Below are 22,317 nucleotides of genomic sequence, written 5' to 3'. Positions count from 1 at the left end.
AGGAATTCTGCAGATGCTGGAAATTCAAGCAACACACATCAAAGTTGCTGGTGAACGCAGCAGGCCAGGCAGCATCTGTAGGAAGAGGTGCAGTCGACGTTTCAGGCCGAGACCCTTCGTCAGGACTAACTGAAGGAAGAGTGAGTAAGGGATTTGAAAGTTGGAGGGGGAGGGGGAGATCCAAAATGATAGGAGAAGACAGGAGGGGGAGGGATGGAGCCAAGAGCTGGACAGGTGATTGGCAAAAGGGGATACGAGAGGATCATGGGACAGGAGGTCCGGGAAGAAAGACAAGGGGGGGGGACCCAGAGGATGGGCAAGAGGTATATTCAGAGGGACAGAGGGAGAAAAAAGAGAGTGAGAGAAAGAATGTGTGCATAAAAATGAGTAACAGATGGGATACGAGGGGGAGGTGGGGTCTTAGCGGAAGTTAGAGAAGTCGATGTTCATGCCATCAGGTTGGAGGCTACCCAGACGGAATATAAGGTGTTGTTCCTCCAACCTGAGTGTGGCTTCATCTTTACAGTAGAGGAGGCCGTGGATGGACATGTCAGAATGGGAATGGGATGTGGAATTAAAATGTGTGGCCACTGGGAGATCCTGCTTTCTCTGGCGGACAGAGCATAGATGTTCAGCAAAGCAGTCTCCCAGTCTGCGTCGGGTCTCGCCAATATATAAAAGACCACATCGGGAGCACCGGACGCAGTATATCACCCCAGTTGACTCACAGGTGAAGTGTTGCCTCGTGTTTGGGGCCCTGAATGGTGGTAAGGGAGGAAGTGTAAGGGCATGTGTAGCACTTGTTCCGCTTACACGGATAAGTGCCAGGAGGGAGATCAGTGGGGAGGGATGGGGGGGACGAATGGACAAGGGAGTTGTGTAGGGAGCCTCCAACTTTCACCCTGCCCTCAAGTTTACCTGGTCCATTTCCGACACCTCCCTCCCCTTTCTAGATCTTTCTGTCTCTGTCTCTGGAAACAGCTTATCCACTGATGTCTACTATAAGCCTACTGACTCTCACAGCTATCTGGACTATTCCTGTTCTCACCCTGTCTCTTGCAAAAACGCCATCCCCTTCTCGCAATTCCTCCATCTCCGCCGCATCTGCTCTCAGGATGAGGCTTTTCATTCTAGGACGAGGGAGATGTCTTCCTTTTTTAAAGAAAGGGGCTTCCCTTCCTCCACTATCAACTCTGCTCTTAAACGCATCTCCCCCATTTCACGTACATCTGCTCTCACTCCATCCTCTCGCCACCCCACTAGGAATAGGGTTCCCCTGGTTCTCACCTACCACCCCACCAGCCTCCGGGTCCAACATATTATCCTCCGTAACTTCCGCCACCTCCAACGGGATCCCACCACTAAGCACATCTTTCCCTCCCCCCCCCTCTCTCTGCATTCCGCAGGGATCGCTCCCTACACAACTCCCTTGTCCATTCGTCCCCCCCATCCCTCCCCACTGATCTCCCTCCTGGCACTTATCCGTGTAAGCGGAACAAGTGCTACACATGCCCTTACACTTCCTCCCTTACCACCATTCAGGGCCCCAAACAGTCCTTCCAGGTGAGGCAACACCTCACCTGTGAGTCGACTGGGGTGATATACTGCGTCCGGTGCTCCCGATGTGGCCTTTTATATATTGGCGAGACCCGACGCAGACTGGGAGACTGCTTTGCTGAACATCTACGCTCTGTCCGCCAGAGAAACCAGTGGCCACACATTTTAATTCCACATCCCATTCCCATTCTGACATGTCTATCCACGGCCTCCTCTACTGTAAAGATGAAGCCACACTCAGGTTGGAGGAACAACACCTTATATTCCGTCTGGGTAGCCTCCAACCTGATGGCATGAACATCGACTTCTCTAACTTCCGCTAAGGCCCCACCTCCCCCTCGTATCCCACCTGTTACTCATTTTTATGCACACATTCTTTCTCTCACTCTCCTTTTTCTCCCTCTGTCCCTCTGAATATACCCCTTGCCCATCCTCTGGGTCCCCCCCCCTTGTCTTTCTTCCCGGACCTCCTGTCCCATGATCCTCTCGTATCCCCTTTTGCCAATCACCTGTCCAGCTCTTGGCTCCATCCCTCCCTCTCCTGTCTTCTCCTATCATTTTGGATCTCCCCCTCCCCCTCCAACTTTCAAATCGCTTACTAGCTCTTCCTTCAGTTAGTCCTGACGAAGGGTCTCGGCCTGAAACGTCGACTGCACCGCTTCCTACAGATGCTGCTTGGCCTGCTATGTTCACCAGCAACTTTGATGTGTGTTGCTTAAGTTTGTACTTAATGCATTTAAACAAATTATCGCTGCTTAAAACTGACAGAAGCAACACGGATTGTGGTCGGAAAAGCCCATGTAGGATACTGTGGAGGAAGTGTTGCTGCAGATCGGGTACAATTGCGTTTAAGGAAACAGGGTTTGAAACTCCCTATACCGACCATCTTGCTGGCAAGCATGCAGTCTCTAGTGAATAAAATTGATGATCTCAGAGCTGGGGTGCTGAATCAGAGGGACATTAGGATCGCGTGTGTCCTTTGTTTCACAAAATCCTGGTTAATCCCTTCCGTACTGGATGCAGCATTTCAGATCGATGGGTTTACTATACGTGGTCGGGATAGATCTATAGAGTCTCTCAAAAGCAGAGATGGAGGCGTATAGCTCTCAATCAACTCTTCTTGGTGCTCAAATATATCAGTGCTGTCCCAATTCTGCTCACCAGACCTGGAATATCTAGCAGTTAAGTGTTGTCCTTTTTACCCACTACGGCAGACATCTGGGGTCATTTTGGTACACCTTACATTCCACCTCAGGCCAATGTCAATATCAGGCTTTAGATGATCTGAGCAATGGGATCAGACACATGAAACAGCGCACCCTAATGCCTTCACTGTCATTTTAGGGGATTTTAACCAGGCCAGTCTGGAAAAAATCACTAAGCCACTACCATCAACTTGCAATACTAAAGGAAGCAACACACTGGACCTTTGCTACACCACCATCAAGAATGTCTACTGTGCTATTCCATGCCCTCACTTCGGGAAGTCTGATCACCTGGCTGTACTTCTACTCCCTGAGTATAGGCAGAGACTGAAGACTGCAGCACCAGTAGTGAGGACCAAGGTAAGGACAAGGGAAGCACAGGAGCGCCTACAGGACTGCTTTGAATCAGTGGACTGGACTGTATTCAGGGATTCATCTTCGAATCTGGATGAGTATGCTGCAGTTGTTGCTGACTTCATTAAAACCTGTGTGGATGAGTGTGTGCCTACAAAGCCTTGCTGTACATTCCCAAACAAAAGTCGTGGATGAACCAGGAGGTACGTTGTCTGCTGAAGGCTAGATCTGTGGGATTCATGTCTGTTGACCTAGGCCTATACCAGAAAACCAGGTATGATTTGCGGAGGGCTATTTCAAGGGCGAGGAGACAATATTAAACGAGGTTGGAGGTGACATCGGATGCACGGCAACTCTGGCAGAATTTGCAAGACATTACTTCCTACGAGGCAAAATCCAACAGCGATGCTTCACTGCCAGATGAACTCAATGCCTTCTGTGTCCGCTTTGAAAGGGAGAACACAATACAGCTTTGATGATCCCTGCTGAACCTGATGATCCTGTGATCTCTGTCTCAGAGGCCGACGTTAGGCTGTCTTTGAAGAGAGTGAACCTGCGCAAGGTAGTAGGTCCCGATGGAGTATCTGGTAAGGGTCTGAAAACCTGTGCCAACCAACTAGCGGGAATATTCAAGGACATTTTCAACCTCTCACTGCTACAGGCGGAAGTTCCCACTTGCTTCAAAAAGGCAACAATTATACCAGTGCCAAAGAAGAGTAATGTGAGCTGACTTAATGACTATCTCCTGGTAGCACTCACATCGACAATGATGAAATGCTTTGAGAGGTTGGTCATGACTAGACTGAAATCCTGCCTCAGCAAAGACATAAGACCCATTGCAATTTGCCTATTGCCACAATAGGTCAACTGCAGACGCAATCTCAATGGTCCTCCACATGACTTTCGACCATCTGGACAACACAAACACCTACGTCAGGATGCTGTTCATAGTCTATAGTTCAGCATTTAAACACCATCATTCCCACAATCCTGATTTGAGAAGTTGCAGAACCTGGGCCTCTGTACCTCCCTCTGCAATTGGATCTTTGACTTCCTAACCGGAAGACCATAGTCTGTGCAGATTGGTGATAACATATCCTACTCGCTAATGATCAATACTGATGTACCTCAGGGGTGTGTGCTTAGCCCACTGCTCTACTCTCTCTATACACATGACTGTGTGGCTAGGCATAGCTCAAATACCATCTATAAATTTGCTGATGATACAACCATTGTTGGTAGAATCTCAGATGGTGATGAGAGGGCGTATAGGAGTGAGATATGCCAACTATTGGAGTCGTGCTGCAGCAACAACCTGGCACTCAACATTAATAAGACGAAAGAGCTGATTGTGAACTTCTAGAAGGGTAAGACGAAGGAACACATACCAATCCTCATAGAGGGACCAGAAGTGGAGAGAGTGAGCAGTTTCAAGTTCCTGGGGTCAAGATCTCTGAGGATCTAACCTGGTCCCAACATAGTGATGCAGCTATAAAGAAGGCAAGACAGCGGCTATACTTCATTAGGAATTTGAAGAGATTTGGCATGTCAACAAATACACTCAAAAACTTATATAGGTGTACCATGGAGAACATTCTGACAGGCTGCATCACTGATTGGTATAGCGGGGTGGGGTGGGGGGGGCTGCTATTGCACAGGACCGAAAGGCGCTGCAGGGGGTTGTAATTCTAGTTGGCTCCGTCTTGGGTACTAGCCTACAAAGTACCCAGGACATCTTTAGGGAGGGGTATCTCAGAAAGGAAGTGTCCATTATTGAGGACCTCCAGCACCCAGGGCATGCTCTTTCACTGTTACCTTCAGGTAGGAGGTACAGAAGGCACACACTCAGCGATTCAGGAACAGCTTCTTCCCCTCTGCCATCCGATTCCTAAATGGACATTGAACCCTTGAACATTACCTCACTTTTTTTTAATATACACTATTTCTGATTTTTTGCACGATTTTTAACCTATTCAATATGCATATACTGTAATTGATTTACTTATTATTATTATTTTATTTTATCTTCTTTATTATGTATTGCTTTGAACTGCTGCTAAATTAACAAATTTCATGTCACATGCCGGTGATGATAAAGCTGATTCTGATTCTGTCACTTAGCTGTTTTGTTAATGATCCATCCTTCGTGAGATGAAATATTATGGAGTTTTCTTGCCATTTGCTTTTCTCTTGGGTTTTACTGTGATGCATTCCCATGCGCTAACCATTTCAATCTGGGTAATGATCCCAGAATAGAAATGTTTATTGCTCATTTATATTTAATTCCATTTGCTGTGATTTCCATTAATGAAATAGTCTGCAGAGTATTTGCTGTTTCTACCACCAATACGGAGTAGCTGCATTCTACATCTATGTAAAATTTGACTGTAAGTTGACAAGGCCCCTTGACAGCAGCTCCCAACCCATAATGCCAAATACCCAGGAGTGCTATGATATCTAGTTTGCACACCACTTCTCGGAAATGTGTTGCTATCTTTTACCAAAGCTGGGTCAAAATCCTTGAAATCTCTCCTAAAGTGCTGCTTGGGTATGATCATCACAGCAGAAACTGCATTGCTTTGAGAGTGTGGCTCAGCCCACCTTCCCAATAATTCCTGGATGGGCAATAAATGACATCCTTGTAATGTTCATTTCGTGCTCTTGGAGACTTTAAAAAAAAGAAAAGTAAAGGTGGTTGGATTGCTTCAGTGACAACATGATGCACTTGGCAATTCTTGCTCCTGATAATTTCTTTGGAAGTTGAAGAGGGTGGAAGGTGTTGTTTCCGATCTAGACAAACAGTGGGGCATTAGTTATCCTATGGATATCTTTTAACTTTCAAGTTGATAATGCTATTCTTTAGCATGTGTAAATCTCAACAATTTTAAGTGTGTTATTTCTGATGAGAACACACCTATTTAGAATGCACAACAGAAATTTTCCCTCTCAAAATGACATCAATCATCAAGCCATCTAGCGTTTTTGCCCACTGCACTTACGACAGCATTGGGATAGCCATAAGAGCAAGAAAGAAATGGTTAATGTTTATATCCACTTTTAATTGGTAGTTTAGAACTTTCAGATGCCTAATCCCACTAAGTATTTTTTTTAAGTGCAGGCAATTCTGTATGAAGTACTGCAGTAAATGACCCGATTTATTAATCTGTACATGGCTGAGGGATCAATGTTGACTGATATCAGCAAACTCAATTTTTGAAAATGGTACAATGGAAGCCAAAGATGGCGGACAGGATTCTGTTACGTATCCCAAAGAAACATGAAATGTTTGTTCATTATTTTTCTGAAGTGCTAACTGGAATTATGGACTCCTGCCTATGCACTGGTCCTTGAACCCATGCATTTTCTCGTTCTTGTGATATATTGTTGATTTTAGGCTAAAACCGGTATATGGTTTCAGAATTCCATACTTGGATACCTGAAGTAAGCATCACCTATTGTGTTATCCCAACTTCGATCCACATTCTTAATATTCATCGGCACCTGCCTTCATGTGACCGCTTCCTGGTTGCACGTGTACTGTAACTCGCTGCCTTGTCTGTACCCCAGCATCTAATTTGAAATGTTCCGCTGCCCTTGTCTGCTGCAACAGGTGGAAATTAACCCATAAAAGATGGTTCAGTCCAGATAGTCTGCAGTGGTCGTTCTCTGCCAAGCAAGGAAATGGTTCCAATCGTATTCAATTACTAAGATGCATGCCAGGAGATTACTAGTCCCGTTCCTCATTTCCAATACCCGATGACTTATTCTCTTAAACTCTGATAGAATGTACTTTTGATTTTTGTCACAAGCCCAACTTAGGGTAATTTATAGTAGCCAATTAAGGCCATACAATATAGGAGCAGAACTTGGCCATTTGGCCCATCGATTTGCTTCACCATTTCATCACAGCTGATCCACTTTCCCTCTCAGCCCCAATCTCTTGCCTTCTCCGCGTATCCCTTTATGCCCTGGCTGATCAAGAATCTTTCAATCTATGTAAACACACACAAAACTTGGCCTTTCTGCGGCACCAAATTCCACAGATTCACCACTCTCTGGCTAAAGAAATTCCTCCTCATCTCCATTCTAAAATGGCACCCCTCTATTCTGAGGTTGTACCCTCTGGTCCTAGACTCTCCAACCTAAGGAAAAATCCTCTCCACATCCACTCTTGCATTTTTGTTATTTTTGTATGTGTGTGTTGGGGAGAGGGGAAGGGTTTAGGGGCCGACGTTCTTATTGCGTTTTGTGCAGGGGGAGGGGTGTTTGGGGCAGTGATGATCGTGTTGCCATTCTTCTTTTTGTTGGGGTGGGGGTTGGTTTTTCTTTGTACTTCTATTGTTTTTCTTTCTTTCTGTAGAAGAAGAAACTGAGTTGTAGATTGCATACATACTTTGATAATGAATGAACGTTTGAACGTTCTGTGGAGGTCTTTCAATGAGGATACTCTTCATTCTTCTGAATTCCAGTGAGTGCAGTCCCAGAGCATTCAAACACTTGTCATATGACAAGCCTCTCCATCCCAGAATAATTTTCACGAGCCTCCTTTGAACTCTCCCCAATGTCAGTACATCCTTTTCTAGATAGGAGGCCCAGAACTGCTCATAGTGGTGCCATTGTGTTTTTTGTTTTGTGGGAGGAAACCCATGTGGTCAGGAAAACCATGTGAACTTGACAATAGCAGCATTGAAAATTGGCATCAAACTTGGGTTCCAGCAACTTTGAGGCTACAGTAGTAGAATTTAGTGTCAGACAATAACCATAGAAACATATTCCAGAGTGTCAATACTTGTGTGTGCAAAGAACATTCATTTTATCACTATAGTTTCTTCGGGTTCGCCCCAGGTTCCATTGATTTTTAGCACTCTTAATATTGTCTCGTTGCTCAAGTTTTCAGTCCTGTGGCAGACAAAAATATGATAAAGTAGTGAATTTTAAAGGTTTGTACATGGTTAATTGTGCACTGTTTGGTTTTGTGGACAGACCAATGAACTGGTACGTGGTATATTTTAACAATTTTTTTTCTACAGCTTCCATGCTGATAACTTGTTCACTATTATTTAATTATTCCCTTATCTGTGCACTGTTGTGTCTCATAAAAACTTTCCTGTGTTACACTCTTCTGAGTGCTTTTCTTTGCTCCTTGACTGCAAATGGTACTATGTATAGCATTATTCAAACACTGAGCTGGTTTTGCTCAGAATATTGCAAAGCAAAAATGAAGTATCAAGTGAGGATTGTTCTAATATTTTATGAAATGTTATGTTTTTTTCTGTCTCTTAATTTTCTTTTAGGTCTTGCTGTGATGCATTCCCAATGCACTAACCTTTTAGATGTGGGTAATAATCCCCGGGTAGGTACAAAACGATATATGGCTCCTGAAGTATTGGATGAATCAATGCAGGTGAACCTCTTTGACTCTTATAGGAGAGTTGACATCTGGGCCTTTGGTCTCGTTCTGTGGGAAGTAGCAAGGAGGACTGTGAGCAATGGTAAGTGTTTGGGTAGTACTTAGAAATTAAATTGTTTTCTGAAGAGAATTATAACTTTTTTTACAATTGACTCTTTTCAGTATCTTGTGTTGTCCACAATTAATTTCAAGTGTGCAAAGAGTATTTTTGATCCTGTAGTATCTATATCTAAAATGCACAAGTACATGATTGATATTTAAAGACACAAACATGAGAAAATCCGCAGATGCTGGAAGTTCAAGCAACACGCACAAAATGCTGGTGGAACGCAGCAGGCCAGGCAGCATCTATAGGAAGAAGTACAGTCGACATTTCGGGCCAAGACCCTTCGTCAGGACTAACTGAAAGAGCAGCGTTTTTTTTCTGTTCTTTCAGTTAGTCCTGACGAAGGTTCTCGGCCCGAAATGTTGACTGTACTACTTCCTATAGGTGCTGCCTGGCCTGCTGTGTTCCACCAGCATTTTGTGTGTGTTACATGATTGATATGTTCTGATTGTAACATGAGAGTAAGATGTACAGGCCGGTGTGTAACATGTTTTGTATTTTAATGTTAAAATAAACCTTGCCTGGTTGAAACACTTGGGGAATTTTGGAGTTGTAACACCTGTGGAAAACATGGCCTCTAACGTGTTGATGCAGCTCCAGTCATTTAGATCGTTGATGAATAGTGACATCCCAAGAGTATTGATAAACTCAGCAATGGTAATGTCACTGAGAATCAAGGGGGCTGTGATCATGACCCTCTGTGAAGGGTGACTGCATTACGGCCTGATATGGGAGCACCAATGCCTTTGAGTGGAAAATGCTACAAAGGGTCATGCACTTGGCCCAGTGCACCACGGGTAAAACTCTCCCAACCGTTGAGCACATCTACATGAAACATTGCCATAGAAAAGCAGCATCCATCATCAAAGATCCTCACCGTCTAGACCATGGTCTTTTCTCACTGTTGCCATCAAGAGGAAGGTACAAGTGCCTCAAGACTCTCACCACCAGGTTCAAGAACAGTTACTACCCCTCAACCATCAGGCTCTTGAACAAAAGAGGAAAACCACACTCATTCTATTTCTCGTGTTCCCACAACTGATGGTTTCACATTTAAGGGTTCTTTATCTTGTTATATCATGCTCTCATTTTTTTATTTTTATTTGCATTTGCACAGTTTGTTGTTCATTGGTCCTGTTTACAGTTACTATTCTATAGATTTGCTAAGTATGCCTGCAAGAAAAAGAACCCCAGGGTTGTATGTGTTGACATATATGTACTCTGATAATAAATTTTACTTTGACTTTTTGACTTTGGTTAACACCTTCCTAGTAGAGTTGGACAATTCCTAATGATTGTCACAAATATTATTTGCTATGGATCAGTCAAGACTAGATGTTGACCAGGATCAGGTATTCCTGTTTTATCAGAGCACTTACAAATGGAAATGCATGTAGTGCAATTAGCAATTGCCCTCAGTTTAATCTAATGAGTTCAAAGAACATTTATTACCAAAGTATGTATAAATTATACAACCTTGAGATTTGTCTGCTTACATGCAGCCACAAACAAGAAGCCAGAAAGAAACCAACTTAAAAAAAAAAGACCAACGCCCCAATGTGCAGAGAGGGTAGGAAAAAAAAACAAATCACACAAACAATAAAGTAAACGATAATAGGATTTGGAACAAAATTGAGTCCATAAACTCGAAGCCCGGAGTAGGCCCATAGTCTCAGTTCATCACCCAGTGGGGCAAAACAGTGTGAAGCTTGCAGACACGAAGCCGGAGCAGACAGATTAGGGCACAGCCTCAGTGCCGAGGAGAGCGGAGTAAACATCGTCGAGCAGAATCAGCCTCAACCCTCCCCTCTGGTCCCGATGCCTTCCTTTTCAGTCCATCTAGCTTGGCGTTTAAATTGTCCAAACACCCAGGTTGTTCCCCCACACAAGGACCCATGCCCCACTGTTGCAATACACCCTGTTCCTGGGCCCTGTGTTCCAGCCCACACTTGACCTTTCCAAGTCAGCTTGATGCTTGTATAGATCCAACGTCGCTCCCAATTTAGGTTTACGGGCTTCAAAACAACTCTGCTCCAACTTTTCTCTGCTCTGCGCGCTCCAACTATGTCTCTGACTGACTTCATCTCAAACATGCCTCGACTCGCTCTGACTCTCACCCTGTCTTGTGCCAACATACCTTGACCCTCGGATTAGCCTTGCCTTCACTCGCCTCGTCATTGTTTCTGTGAAAAATGGTCACCACAGACTGTTTTTAATAGGGTATTTAGTCATATTTCTTGTTTCGTAAACCACCAGTAAGCTGTCACCCATCATCGGTAGTGCCATCTTGAACTGGAAGTTGGTATGAGGGGGAGGAGATTGCAGATATGAAAATTGCTCTCGGGAAATGGCACTGAGAAATTCCTGTAACAATTTTGTTTAGCTGACATGACTATCATCGAAAAGTCAATGCTATTTTTGTGGCTTTGGTCAGAACCAAACCATTGTCCTGATCAATGTTCTGTGCTCCATGTAGAAACAGGCCCTGTGGTTTTCTGTCTGCCTAGACCATGATACATACCTAGGTAATTCGAATAGTCATTTATTGCTCTGCTCTTTTTATGGCACAGTCCTGTTTGCTCCCTTTTCATTTATTCTAAATGCCTCTTTAATGATGTTATCATATCCACTACCACCTCCCCTGGCAATTGGGTTCCAGCAAGCTGCCAAAATCAAATGCAGAGCAACTCTCATATCCATTGACCTATGCTTCTCCTTTTTATATACTTAAATTAAGTTGCCCCTTGGCCTTGGATACCCTGGAAAAAGAATCCAAACCTCTCCAGCCTCTCCAGCCTTCTTGTAGCTAATGCACTCAATTGTAGGCAATTGAATCCCTTCTACCCATTTACACCCTCACCAAGGCCTTCATATCTTTTCTGTAGTGTGGTGCTCATTAGAGAGATTGGTCTTGATTCCTATTAACTATTGGGTTTATTGGTGGACCATGATACTACAGTATTGATGTTGCTGCTTTCACCTCTATTTCCTCCGTTTGTGAATGGACCAGCATTACAAGTGGTCTGGAGCTGAACAAGTTCTGGTGGTTGCTGGCATATTTAGTTTTGGTTGCATGCTATTGATAAGCAAATAGCATTTGATAGTATTGTTAAAGCTTCCCTCAATCACTTCTGATTGAGGGTGGACTGGAGTGGTAGGTAATTGGCTTAATTGCTTTGTAGAGTCATAGAAAATACAGCATAGAAACAGGCCCTTCAGCCCATTTAGTCTGTGCTGAACCACTTAAACTGCCTACTCTCATCAGCTTGGTTCGGGACCATGGCCCTCCATGTCCCTACCATCCATGTACCTACCCAAACTTATGGTAAATGGTGAAATTGAGTTTGCATGCACCACTTGTGCTGGCACTTCATTCCACAGTCTCACGACCCTCTGAGTAAAGTTTTCCCTTGTGTTCCCCTTAAACTTTTCAAATTTCACTCTTGACCCATGACCTCTGGTTGTAGTCCCACCCAACCTCAGTGGAAAAAGCCTGCTTGCATTTACTCTATCTATACCCCTCATGTTGTATACCACTATCAAATCTCTTCTCAATGTTCTGCATTCCAAGGAATAAAGTCATAACCTATTCAATCTTTCCTTATAACTCAGGTCCCCAGACCCGGCAATATTCTTGTACACTTTCTGTAGTCTTTGAACCTTTTCTATTGTACATCATTCCTTGTAGGTCAGTAACCAAATCTGCACACAATACTTCAAATTAGGCCTCACCATTGTCTTGTATAATTTCAATATAACATCCCATCTCCTGCACTCAATACTCTGATTTAAGAAAGCTAATCTGCCAAAAGGTTTTCCGTATGATCCTATCTATCTATGATGCCACTTCCATGAATCATGGACCTGTATTCCCAGATCCTTTTGTTCTACTGTACCCCTCAGTGTCCGGCTGTTCACTGTGTAAGACCTACCCTGCTTGGTCCTACCACACTGCAACATGTCGCACTTGGCTGCATTAAATCCCAACTGCCATTTTACAGCCCATTTTTCCAGCTGGTCCAGATCCCTCTGCAAGCTTTGATAGCCTTCCTCTCTGTCCACTACACCCCCAGTCTTGGTGTTATTGGCAAATTTGTAGATGAGGTGCAGCAGTGTCCAGCAGATTTCCAAGATGTAGATGGCAATGTTATAGAGCATCCCTGCCCTTAAATTATCTACTACATTTTGCCAACGGGTGAGTGGAACTGCAGAGCTTTTCATCTTGATGCCCTGTTTATGGCATGGCATAACTTTTTAATGCATTCTTATTCTCTTGTTTAACGTTTGTCAGGCCCCAAGTTAGAGTGGGCTTTCAGATAGTTGTGGTGTTGCTACTTGCTTTTTTTCCCCCCAGGAGTTGACCCTGATCCTCTACTGATAAAGTGAAGGAAATCCTGGGCTGTTGGGTTACTGACTGTGGTACTCTATGATATCTGTGGAGGCAGAAGGTTGTATCAGTGCTCTGGCTTGATCCTGCGTCAGGCCCTAGAGCCTTTTGCCTCCACAAATGCCCTGCTTGTCATTTGCCTGACGGGATTTAGCCAGCTTGGTTTGTAAGTGTTGACAATTATTCTCAAGCATTCATGTGGAATTCTCCCCTCTTTGCCAGACTACATTTTGCATTCGTTCCCTTCCAAACTGTGGGAGCAAAGTTAGTAGTAATTAAAAGATGAACTTGCTAGTCATATTTCACCTGATGTGATAGGAGCCAGGTTCAAGGTAGTAATCTTCATTTTGTCTTCCCTCCAAACTGCCAATTAATATTGGTGGTTATCACTGAAGTAGTCTATTTGAGTGGGCTTTGAATGCTACATTTCCTTTGTCCACCATCCTTGGCTGCTTTATTAATAACCTTCCCTCAAATATAACAGAAAAAAGTTCTGCATTAATTTTTAAAGATGCTCAGTTGCAGATTTGTAATAAAATCTGCTGTTTTCTTGTGCTTCATTTGTATAATGCTTTCGTTGATGCTAAAACCAGGCTTGAGCTGAAATTTGATCGCTTTGCAAAGTCTCACATGGAAAGGGCAGATGTGGGATATTCAGTGCCCTGCTGTTCAGCATAGCCTTGATAGCTTTGTAGATTGTTTTTCCACTTTCCAAAAGCTTTGTTTTCTGCTTTTTTTTGCACTTAGCTGTGATGTATAGATGATAACGTTGTCATCTGGTACTGTATATAGTTTCACTTGATGTTTAGCATTGTATTTAGTTTCTTGGTTAATATATCCTTGGGGATTATGATGTCTCTGTCAAAATTGGTCAATTTGAAGAAAAATATTTTTCTAGCCGAAGTTATAATTTTGCACCTGAGCATTATGAGGCTTAGACAAGTGGTCTATTATTGAGTATAACACTGGCACATCCAGCAATATTGCTCATCCTATTTGTTGACTAGGTGACCAACATGGATTCTGTCTACGCCCCTCTCTGTCTTGGTAAAGGACTCAGAATTATCTCAGACTCATCCAACTCCAGACGTTTGCACTCCTCACGCCTCCCTTTGGTGACAAGATGCAAAAGCCTGAAAGTATGTACGCTGGCTTTGAGATCTGTTATAATCAGAATTAGGCTTAGTATCATTGACATACGTCATGAAATTTGTTTTGCAGCAACAGTACGGTGCAATACATCTTAAAATCCTGTTACAATGATGTATAAAATAAAAGTAGTGCAGAAATGAGAATAAAGTAGTGAGGTAGTGTTCATGAACCATTCAGAAATCTGATCTGCAGAGGGAAACAAACTGTTCTTCAAATACTTTAGAGTGTGTTCAGGCTCTTGTACCTCTTCCTTGATGATAATAATGAGAAGGCGGTGTGTCCTGAGTGGTGAAGGTGCTCGTATCGCCGCCTTGAAGCACCGCCTTTTGAAGATGCCCTTGATGGTGGGGAGGCTGGTGATGGAATCCATGATGGAACTGGCTGAGTCTACAACCTCCGGAGCTTTTTCCTGATCCTCTGCATTGGAGCCTGTGTACCAAGCAATGATGCAGCTAGTCAGAATGCTCTCCATGGTGTATCTTTTGACCACTGAAGGCACCCCTTGTACAAGAAGATGGCCTTGCATCTTATGTCTGCCTGCACAGCACCTTCTCTGTAAATGTAACACTATAATCTGCGTTCTGTTATTGCATTTCCCTTGTTAAACCTGAATACACTGATGTGATCAAATGAAACAGTGAGAGTGGAACGAGCTGCCATCTGATGTGGTAAATGCGGGCTCACTCTTAAGTTTTAAGAACAAATTGGATAGATACATGGTTGGGAGGGGTCTGGAGGGTTATGGTCTGGGTGCGGGTCAATGGGACTAGCAGAATAAAGTTTCAGCACAGACTAGAAGGGATGAATGGCCTGTTTTCTGTGCTGTAGTGTTCTATAGATACATCTGACAACAATAAACCATTCTCCTGACTTTATCTTACAGTTTCAACTCTTGAATGAGTGTTTTCTGTGTAGGATGTATCATTAATATCTTGTTTAAGTACTATGCCAGTTAGTATTTATTATTTATTAGTAAGTATTTATTTAGTATGCTATTATGTTAGTATTAATTTGCACCATAAGAACTTATTTCTAACATGTTCTTGCAATTTTTATTTTTGGTTAGGAATTGTAGAAGAGTATAAGCCTCCATTTTATGATCTTGTTCCTAACGATCCTGGTTTTGATGATATGAAAAAGGTAATTTGTGTGGATCAGCAAAGACCAAATATACCGAACAGATGGTTTTCAGACCCAGTAAGTATTGATAATTTGATAATATAATGTTTTAGATAAATCTTCAATATATATATGGCACAGAATTCAGTTTTGAGAAGTGCATTTCTTAGGTGTGTGGCAACTGCTGGAGTCAATCCAGGCATTCTATCATGAGGTTGCCACTATATTTTTTTTTTAAAGAATGCTTTGTAGGAAGACACTGCTTGATGCTGAGTTGACACCACCCTTCAAGTTGAGTGCTTTGGTTAATTGTGTCTCCTAAGCATATTTAGCTAAATGCTTATTTAGCTCATTCAAATTGTATTTAGAGCAATCAATGGCAACTTGCAGGTTAATGTCTTTTCCATCTGGCTGTGGCTGTGATTGTTCATGTGCTTAAGCTTTCAAATTCTTGAAAGTTTGAGATCATGTGACATTTCCTTGAATTTTTCCTTCTGGGATTCTGAACGAGGAAGTTGCTCCTGTTTGCTTATGGGGAAACGACGGAAGAGGTGGTGAGAGCTTTGCAGTGTCACTGGCTACAGAAGTAGTAAGAGATGATTGGAAGGTGGAAAATGTGCTGCTTTGTTCAAGAAATGAGGTAGGGATAACCCTGGGAATTGGAGACTAGCAAGTCTTACTTCAGTGGTGAGCAAATTATTGGAGAAGATTCTTAGAGCCCAGAGCACATATTGCACCTGCTGACAAAGTTTTTCCTGTTATTGTTAGAGAACGTCATTTCCACAAACACGAAATTCATAGTTGGGTTTTTATTTCTCTTGTTTTATGAATTTGGAATTTTGCTTGCTGATAATTTTGGATTTGTTTTCAAAAACTAAAGTGGAACTCTAATAAATTAATACATAAAACTGATGAATTTTCTCTGATTAGGTCATGTTTTGGGGATGTTGTTGAATGGGGGTGTTATGGTGGTGATGGATAGCAGAAATGTGCAACTTCTGCAGTGTGGCAACTGTACATTGGGTAACTAAACATGAAAATATAACCCAAAATCTGTTACATCAGTTGGTCTTGATCATCACACACAAAATGCTGGAGGGACTCAGCAGGCCAATCAGCGTCTAGGAAAAGGGTACAGTTGGCATTTTGGGTCCAAACCCTTCAGCAAGACTGTAGGAAAAAAGCTGAGGAGTAGATTTAAAAGGTGGGGGGAGGGGAGAGACCTGAAGGGGGAGGAATGAAATGAAGAGCTGGGAAGTAAATTGGTAAAAGAGACCATAGAAGAAAGAAAAGGGGGGAGGAGCAACAGAGGGAGGTGATGGGTGGGCAAGGAGATGAGTTGAGTGAAGGAAAGGGGGATGGGAAGTGAAGGAAGGGGAGGGTGGGGGCATTACCAGAAGTTCGGGAAATTGATGTTCATGCCATCAGGTTGGAGGCTGCCCATGTGGAATATAAGGTATTGTTCCTCCAGCCTAAGTGTGGCCTCATCATGACAGCGGAGGAGATATTTCAAATAACCGGCGACTGAAAGCACTGGTCAGATGGAGGATAAAATAGTGTACAGTTACATTACAGCAGGCGGAGAGAGAATTCCAGAGTTGTGGAAGAGACTAGGATAGGGACACCAGGTATCTCCTCATGGCAGAAAGTGTGGCGCGTAGAACGCAGTGGGAGAAACAGTAAATTGACTGTGAGTAGCTGGGGTCCTCGGAGGGTCCAAACTGAGAAGCCTGAAAATGAATCTGGAAACTGTGTAGTACAAGCCGGTGGTGAAGACATAGCCCCAGGGAGGATACACCGCTATGGTAGAGGGTCTGGGTAAGCACGTGATCGAAGAGTCTGAGAGCAGCAGGGATCACAGAGGGAGCGCAGTGAGGGAGGGTTCCACTGAACTCCTGTCAAAGGGAAGATTTAAACTTCTTCAGGGTACGCATCCTTGGAAAAGATTTTTGCAGCATAGTAATTCAATCAAAACAAAAGAAAATCTGCAGATGCTGGAAATCTGAGCATCCAGCAATTTCGTGTGTGTTGCTCGGATTTCCAGCACTTGCAGATATTCTCTTGTTTGTGAGTTGCTCTTGATTGTCTTTTCTCCCTCTTCTTTCAATAAATTGTCTTTTGAGAGTTTCTAAATTGGGTTTTCTAGTTGTTTTCGAGCTAACTGATGAAATTAGAATGAAGCAAACCCTTAATTTGTTTTTGAAGTGCTGTTCATGTCACCATTTAAAACATAATAAGTCATAGCTCTGTCATTTCCAATGACAAACAATTTGATTAACTTGTTTTGGAAAATTCATAAATCGGTATGTTTATTAGCATCATATTTTATTTTTCCTTCTAAAAATTTGGTTCAGAATTTTATCTGATTGTTTTGGATAAAATAAATTTGATTCTTCTTTCATTTGAAGTTATTTTTCAATTTTTGTTATGCAAAGCCACAAAATTACTCTAACCTGCAAGATTAAAGTAGAATAGAGCTTTATTGTCATGTCTCAAGACAATGAGATTGCAGTGCTACTCCAGTCAGTGTAAAACAGACAATGCATGTCGTATGGATTAATTAAAAAAAAAGTAATAACAGTCCATAACGCTCAAAGGTCATTGGCAAGCAGAAGTGTAGCATTATTTAGCATTATACAGCATTATTAGTTTGATATTTTTAACCTTTTGGATGATGAGAAAATGGTTATGATGGGGAAGTTACTTGCCCCGGCTGTGGAATGTCCTAAGGAGATGAATTTGAAGACTGCAGAGTACTAATGGAAAATGTTTTAATAATGATCCTTAATGACATTTTTCTCAACAGACATTAACCTCACTTGCAAAGGTGATGAAAGAATGCTGGTATCAAAATCCATCTGCAAGACTCACTGCACTTCGGATCCGGAAAACTCTGTCCAAAATTGACAACTCATTCGATAAGTTTAAAATGGACTGCTGAGCTTCGAATTCTATGTAGACTCACTAGTAGGCATGTTTTCACGTACAAAAGGATACTGTGGACAAAAGAGAAATAACTTTGTAGATCCTGGGTTGCAGCTTTCTAAGACACAAATCAATTTGGTATAAAATAGAACAGAAAATGCTGGCAATGAGCGGCTTATCGGACTGAGTTGAAGATAAGATGAACATTCTTGGTGTATGTAGTTGCCAGAACTCATTTTCCTAATCATATGTGCATACTTGAAGTCTTTTCCTTGGGGGAAAAAGATAACTTTGCATCAGCAACAAGGTTGATAAAACTATGTGGAAACCAACGTATTACTTTAGCAGCTTATGAGGAACCAGAAAGAAAGAATAATTCCTATAAAAACACATGAGGGAATGAAAATTTACCCACTGCTGCAAAATAATAGTTTCTTTGTGGCTTAATATTTATATCCCATATACTGTATTTCCTTTCTATTACTCTGCACTGGAAACTTTTGCTTTCCTATGCATTATAGATTTAAATGCATAAAACAACACAAGCCAAATTTTATAATTTGACTCATAATTATATATTTTAGAGTATTGAGCTGTAATTAATTGCTCTATTAGTATAAACAATTTGCACTGATGTTAACCCAAATATTTTCCGACCCAAATAGTTCACAACTGCCTTTGCAAATTTGTCTTATTTATTGCAACGTCAGTACTAATATGTTTTACATAATTGTGGAATGATACAGCAGCTTCATTTTCTTGCATAGATTATTGCCTGAACTCTACTTTGCAATATTTATAATTGGAAATATTCTGCCAGCAATTCACATCATACCCTGTACAAGTTTGTATTTTGTGCTTTGTCCATATTGTAAATGCTGTCGCAGAAGCAAAAAAAAAATTAAGTGCACTAAACTTGAGCTTTTATAGCAATGATTTTTTTTGGGCGCTTTGTGGTACAAGGTGTTTTTTGGTAAAATTTCAGTTGTAAATTTTACCAGTGTTAACTACTGTATTTTGTTTTATCTAAATTTTATACTATAGCTCTCATTTGTATAATTCAAATAGAACATTTACAAATGCATTCATGTACTGTTTGTGTTTACTTATGTTACTGATTTGCATGGCTGCCTTTTTGGAAAGGTTTTAATTTTTATGCTCTGCTCCATGTTGTACAGCTAATTGGAAATAGGAGTATAGCCTCTGTTGATTTTGTTTTTGCCCTGAAGAACATAATTTAGGACAGCTTGAATTATTTTTCTTCCTTTAAAATAATTTTCCGATTCATTTCAGGAGAAAGAGAAAGTCAAAAAGACCTTTTCAGTCCCCTGTTCCTTTTGAAAATGTGACTAAATCCAAAGTGATGGAAGTGGGACTGCCCTGGACCATTAAACATGCCATTTTAGTCCAGAGTTCTTCAACATTTAATAACTGCTAATGCACCAGGATGTTTGTAAACAAGTTGGGAACTGTTTGATACCTTAATACCACTCTCGAGATCTATTCCATGTTGTATTGGAGGAAGAGCTATTGAAGGTAGAGCAATGGTCATTAAATAAGATTCTGGCATTGCTGTCTTTGTTACTCTAATGCTCCTGTGATGAGTGTAGGGGCACAGAAATTAATTTCTGCCATGGACCTGCAAATATACCCAATGACTTGCCCTCCATAGCCATCTGTACCAATGAATTCTACAAATTCACCACTCAGGCTAAAGAAATTCCTCCTTATCTCTGTTCTAAAGGGATGTCCTATTCTGAGGCTATGCCCTCTCCTCCACTGCAGGGACCATTCTCTCTGTGTCTATTCTATCTAGACCTTTCAATATTCAATTGGTTTCAATGAGATTCCCTCCTCATTCTTCTAAACTCCAGTGAGTATCTGGGAGGCTGGAGTTGATGTAATATGACCAGCCCCTCAAAGCACTCCATGTTGGTGGATGTCGGAGCCATCAGGCAACAGTCAATTTGGCACATTATCCTGTTTTTCTTTGCTGGGATGATGGTGGTCTTCAAGCAGGTGGAAACTTTTAATTGCGGTAGGGAGCAGTTAAGTATATCTGAAACCTTCTGCCAGCTGATCCCTGCAGGATCTGAGAGTACAGCCAGGGACTCCATCCAGACCAGGTGCCTTCTGTGGGTTTGTTGATCTGACATTTGGAACGGTGAATGGGGGTACAGGTATGTCAGAGGCCGTCAGGGCAGGTGTTGTCATTTTATTGCCCATCTGTTTAAAGTGAGGAAGTAGAGGCACTGATGGGCTTTCTTGGCCAGAGAAAGCATTGAGCTCATCAGGGAGTGATGCACTGTTGCCAGTGAAATTGCCTGACATTGCTTTGTAGCTTGTTTTAGCAGGCAAGCCTTGCCACAATTGACAGCTGGTCTTGTGCAATCTCTTGGCATCTTGATTGCATTATGTAGTTCATACCTGGATTAACTGTGTAGGTCAGGGTCACCCAATTTAAACACTGCAGACTTGAACTTAAATGGGGAGTAAATCATGCTGGTGTCTGGTTGCGGAGCACCGAGATTCACCTCTTAGTTATACAGGCCTTGAACAGCTGATTAAGTCTATGACGACAGTGACATACTCATTTAGTTTGGCCACTTGGACCTTGAATGTGGATCAGTCTTCAGACTCAAAACAGTTACGAAAAGCTCCAGTATTTCCTCAAACCAGCACTGTGACTTTGTTTCTGTTTGTAAGTAAGGAGAAGGAGCATAGTGTGATGGACTAATTTTTCTAAATTGCAGGCAGGGGGTGAATTGGTAGACACCTTAAGTGTTAAGGTTGTGTGGCAGTAGCTGAGGGAGTTTTTTTCATTTTGGTAGCTCTTGAGGTTGGCCTGGTTGAGGGTAGTGGCTATAATAAACCAAGGCTTCAGCATGTACTGTTTCAAAGCTGTTGATCATGATGCATGTTTCTTTGAGTGGAGGCTTCAAGTCCGCCTGGAATGGGATTTGGACTGCCATCACGGCAGCCAAAGTGAATTTTCATGGCAGGTTACTGTGGTGGCAGTTGAATATTCTGTCTGGTGAGCAGGAATTCACTGGGACCATCACATCCAAGCACCATGAGGAGTTGTTTGGAAAGCAACTTTTCTTGAGGATGTAGTAGGGCCCATCTGTTGAATAACCATTGGGGTATATGGTACAATCCAGTGAAGCAGGTGGGAATCACATCTCTGTAAGACAGAGCACACAGTAGTCCCCAATATTCAAGCCACAAAATGGAGGATGATTCTGGGATTTGGGAAAAGTATAATTAATTTATAGATCAAATATCTTCATGCATCATCTGAACCTCTAGTTGCCTACTATGTTTAACTAGTGGTTCCATTTATTTGGTCTTTATTTTGGACTCCACCTTTGAGATGGTTTTATTTTCTAAGTATTGCATTTCATTTGATTCATTCAATTTCAGCAAAATCTAATAAATTATATCTTCTGAGCTCTGGTCAAGCTTTTCATTATTGTTTTACCACTCTGGTATTGCTAGTATATCAATGTAAATAGAAAACATAGAAACATAGAAAACCTACAGTACAATACAGGCCCTTCGGCCCACAAAGTTGTGCCTAACATGTCCCTACCTTCGAAATTACTAGAGTTACTCACAGCCCTCTATTTTTCTAAGCTCCATGTACCTATCTAGGAGTCTCTTAAAAGACCCTATCATATCCATCTCCACCACCGTTGCCAGCAGCCCATTCCACGCACTCACCACTCCCTGCGTTTTTAAAAAAGAAGCTTACCCCTGACATCTCATCTGTACCTACTCCCGAGCACCTTAAACCTGTGCCCTCTTGTGGCAGCCATTTCAGCCCTGGGAAGAAGCCTCTGACTATCCACACGATCAATGCCTCTCATCATCTTATATACCTCTATCAGGTCACCTCTCATCCTCCGTCGCTCCAAGGAGAAAAGGCCGAGTTCACTCAACCTATTCTCATAAGGCATGCTCCCCAATCCAGGCAACATCCTTGTAAATCTCCTCTGCACCCTTTCTATGGTTTGTCAATTTTGTTTCCTTTAAGAGGCTTCCTTCAGAATATCTTTATTTAGTTATTATTACTATACCCCTCTGGCGATGATGCTTCAAT

The 22,317-nt window shown here is 42.2% G+C and overlaps 1 protein-coding gene across 8 annotated transcripts in view; it reads left to right on the top strand.

The window, feature by feature from the left end:
* Positions 1–21,632, top strand: part of LOC140199612 (activin receptor type-1-like) — a 148,255-nt gene extending 126,623 nt beyond the window's left edge. For 7 of the 8 annotated variants that reach the window (XM_072261970.1, XM_072261973.1, XM_072261968.1 and 4 more), the window contains 3 exons: positions 8,411–8,608; positions 15,238–15,368; positions 18,097–21,632. In XM_072261970.1, coding sequence (XP_072118071.1) covers positions 8,411–8,608; positions 15,238–15,368; positions 18,097–18,231 — 464 coding nt within the window. In that variant the 3' untranslated portion in view covers positions 18,232–21,632. Of the gene's footprint in view, positions 1–8,410; positions 8,609–14,026; positions 14,159–15,237; positions 15,369–18,096 lie in introns of those variants that run through there. The other variant, XR_011886452.1, reaches the window with a different exon arrangement.
* The last annotated feature ends 685 nt before the right edge of the window (positions 21,633–22,317 follow it).

The sequence above is a fragment of the Mobula birostris genome, chromosome 6 (assembly GCF_030028105.1).
Source record: "Mobula birostris isolate sMobBir1 chromosome 6, sMobBir1.hap1, whole genome shotgun sequence".
Taxonomy (NCBI): Eukaryota; Metazoa; Chordata; class Chondrichthyes; order Myliobatiformes; family Myliobatidae; genus Mobula; species Mobula birostris.
Note: the sequence above shows the minus strand (reverse complement) of the source record. Positions and strands in the feature narration are given on the sequence as shown.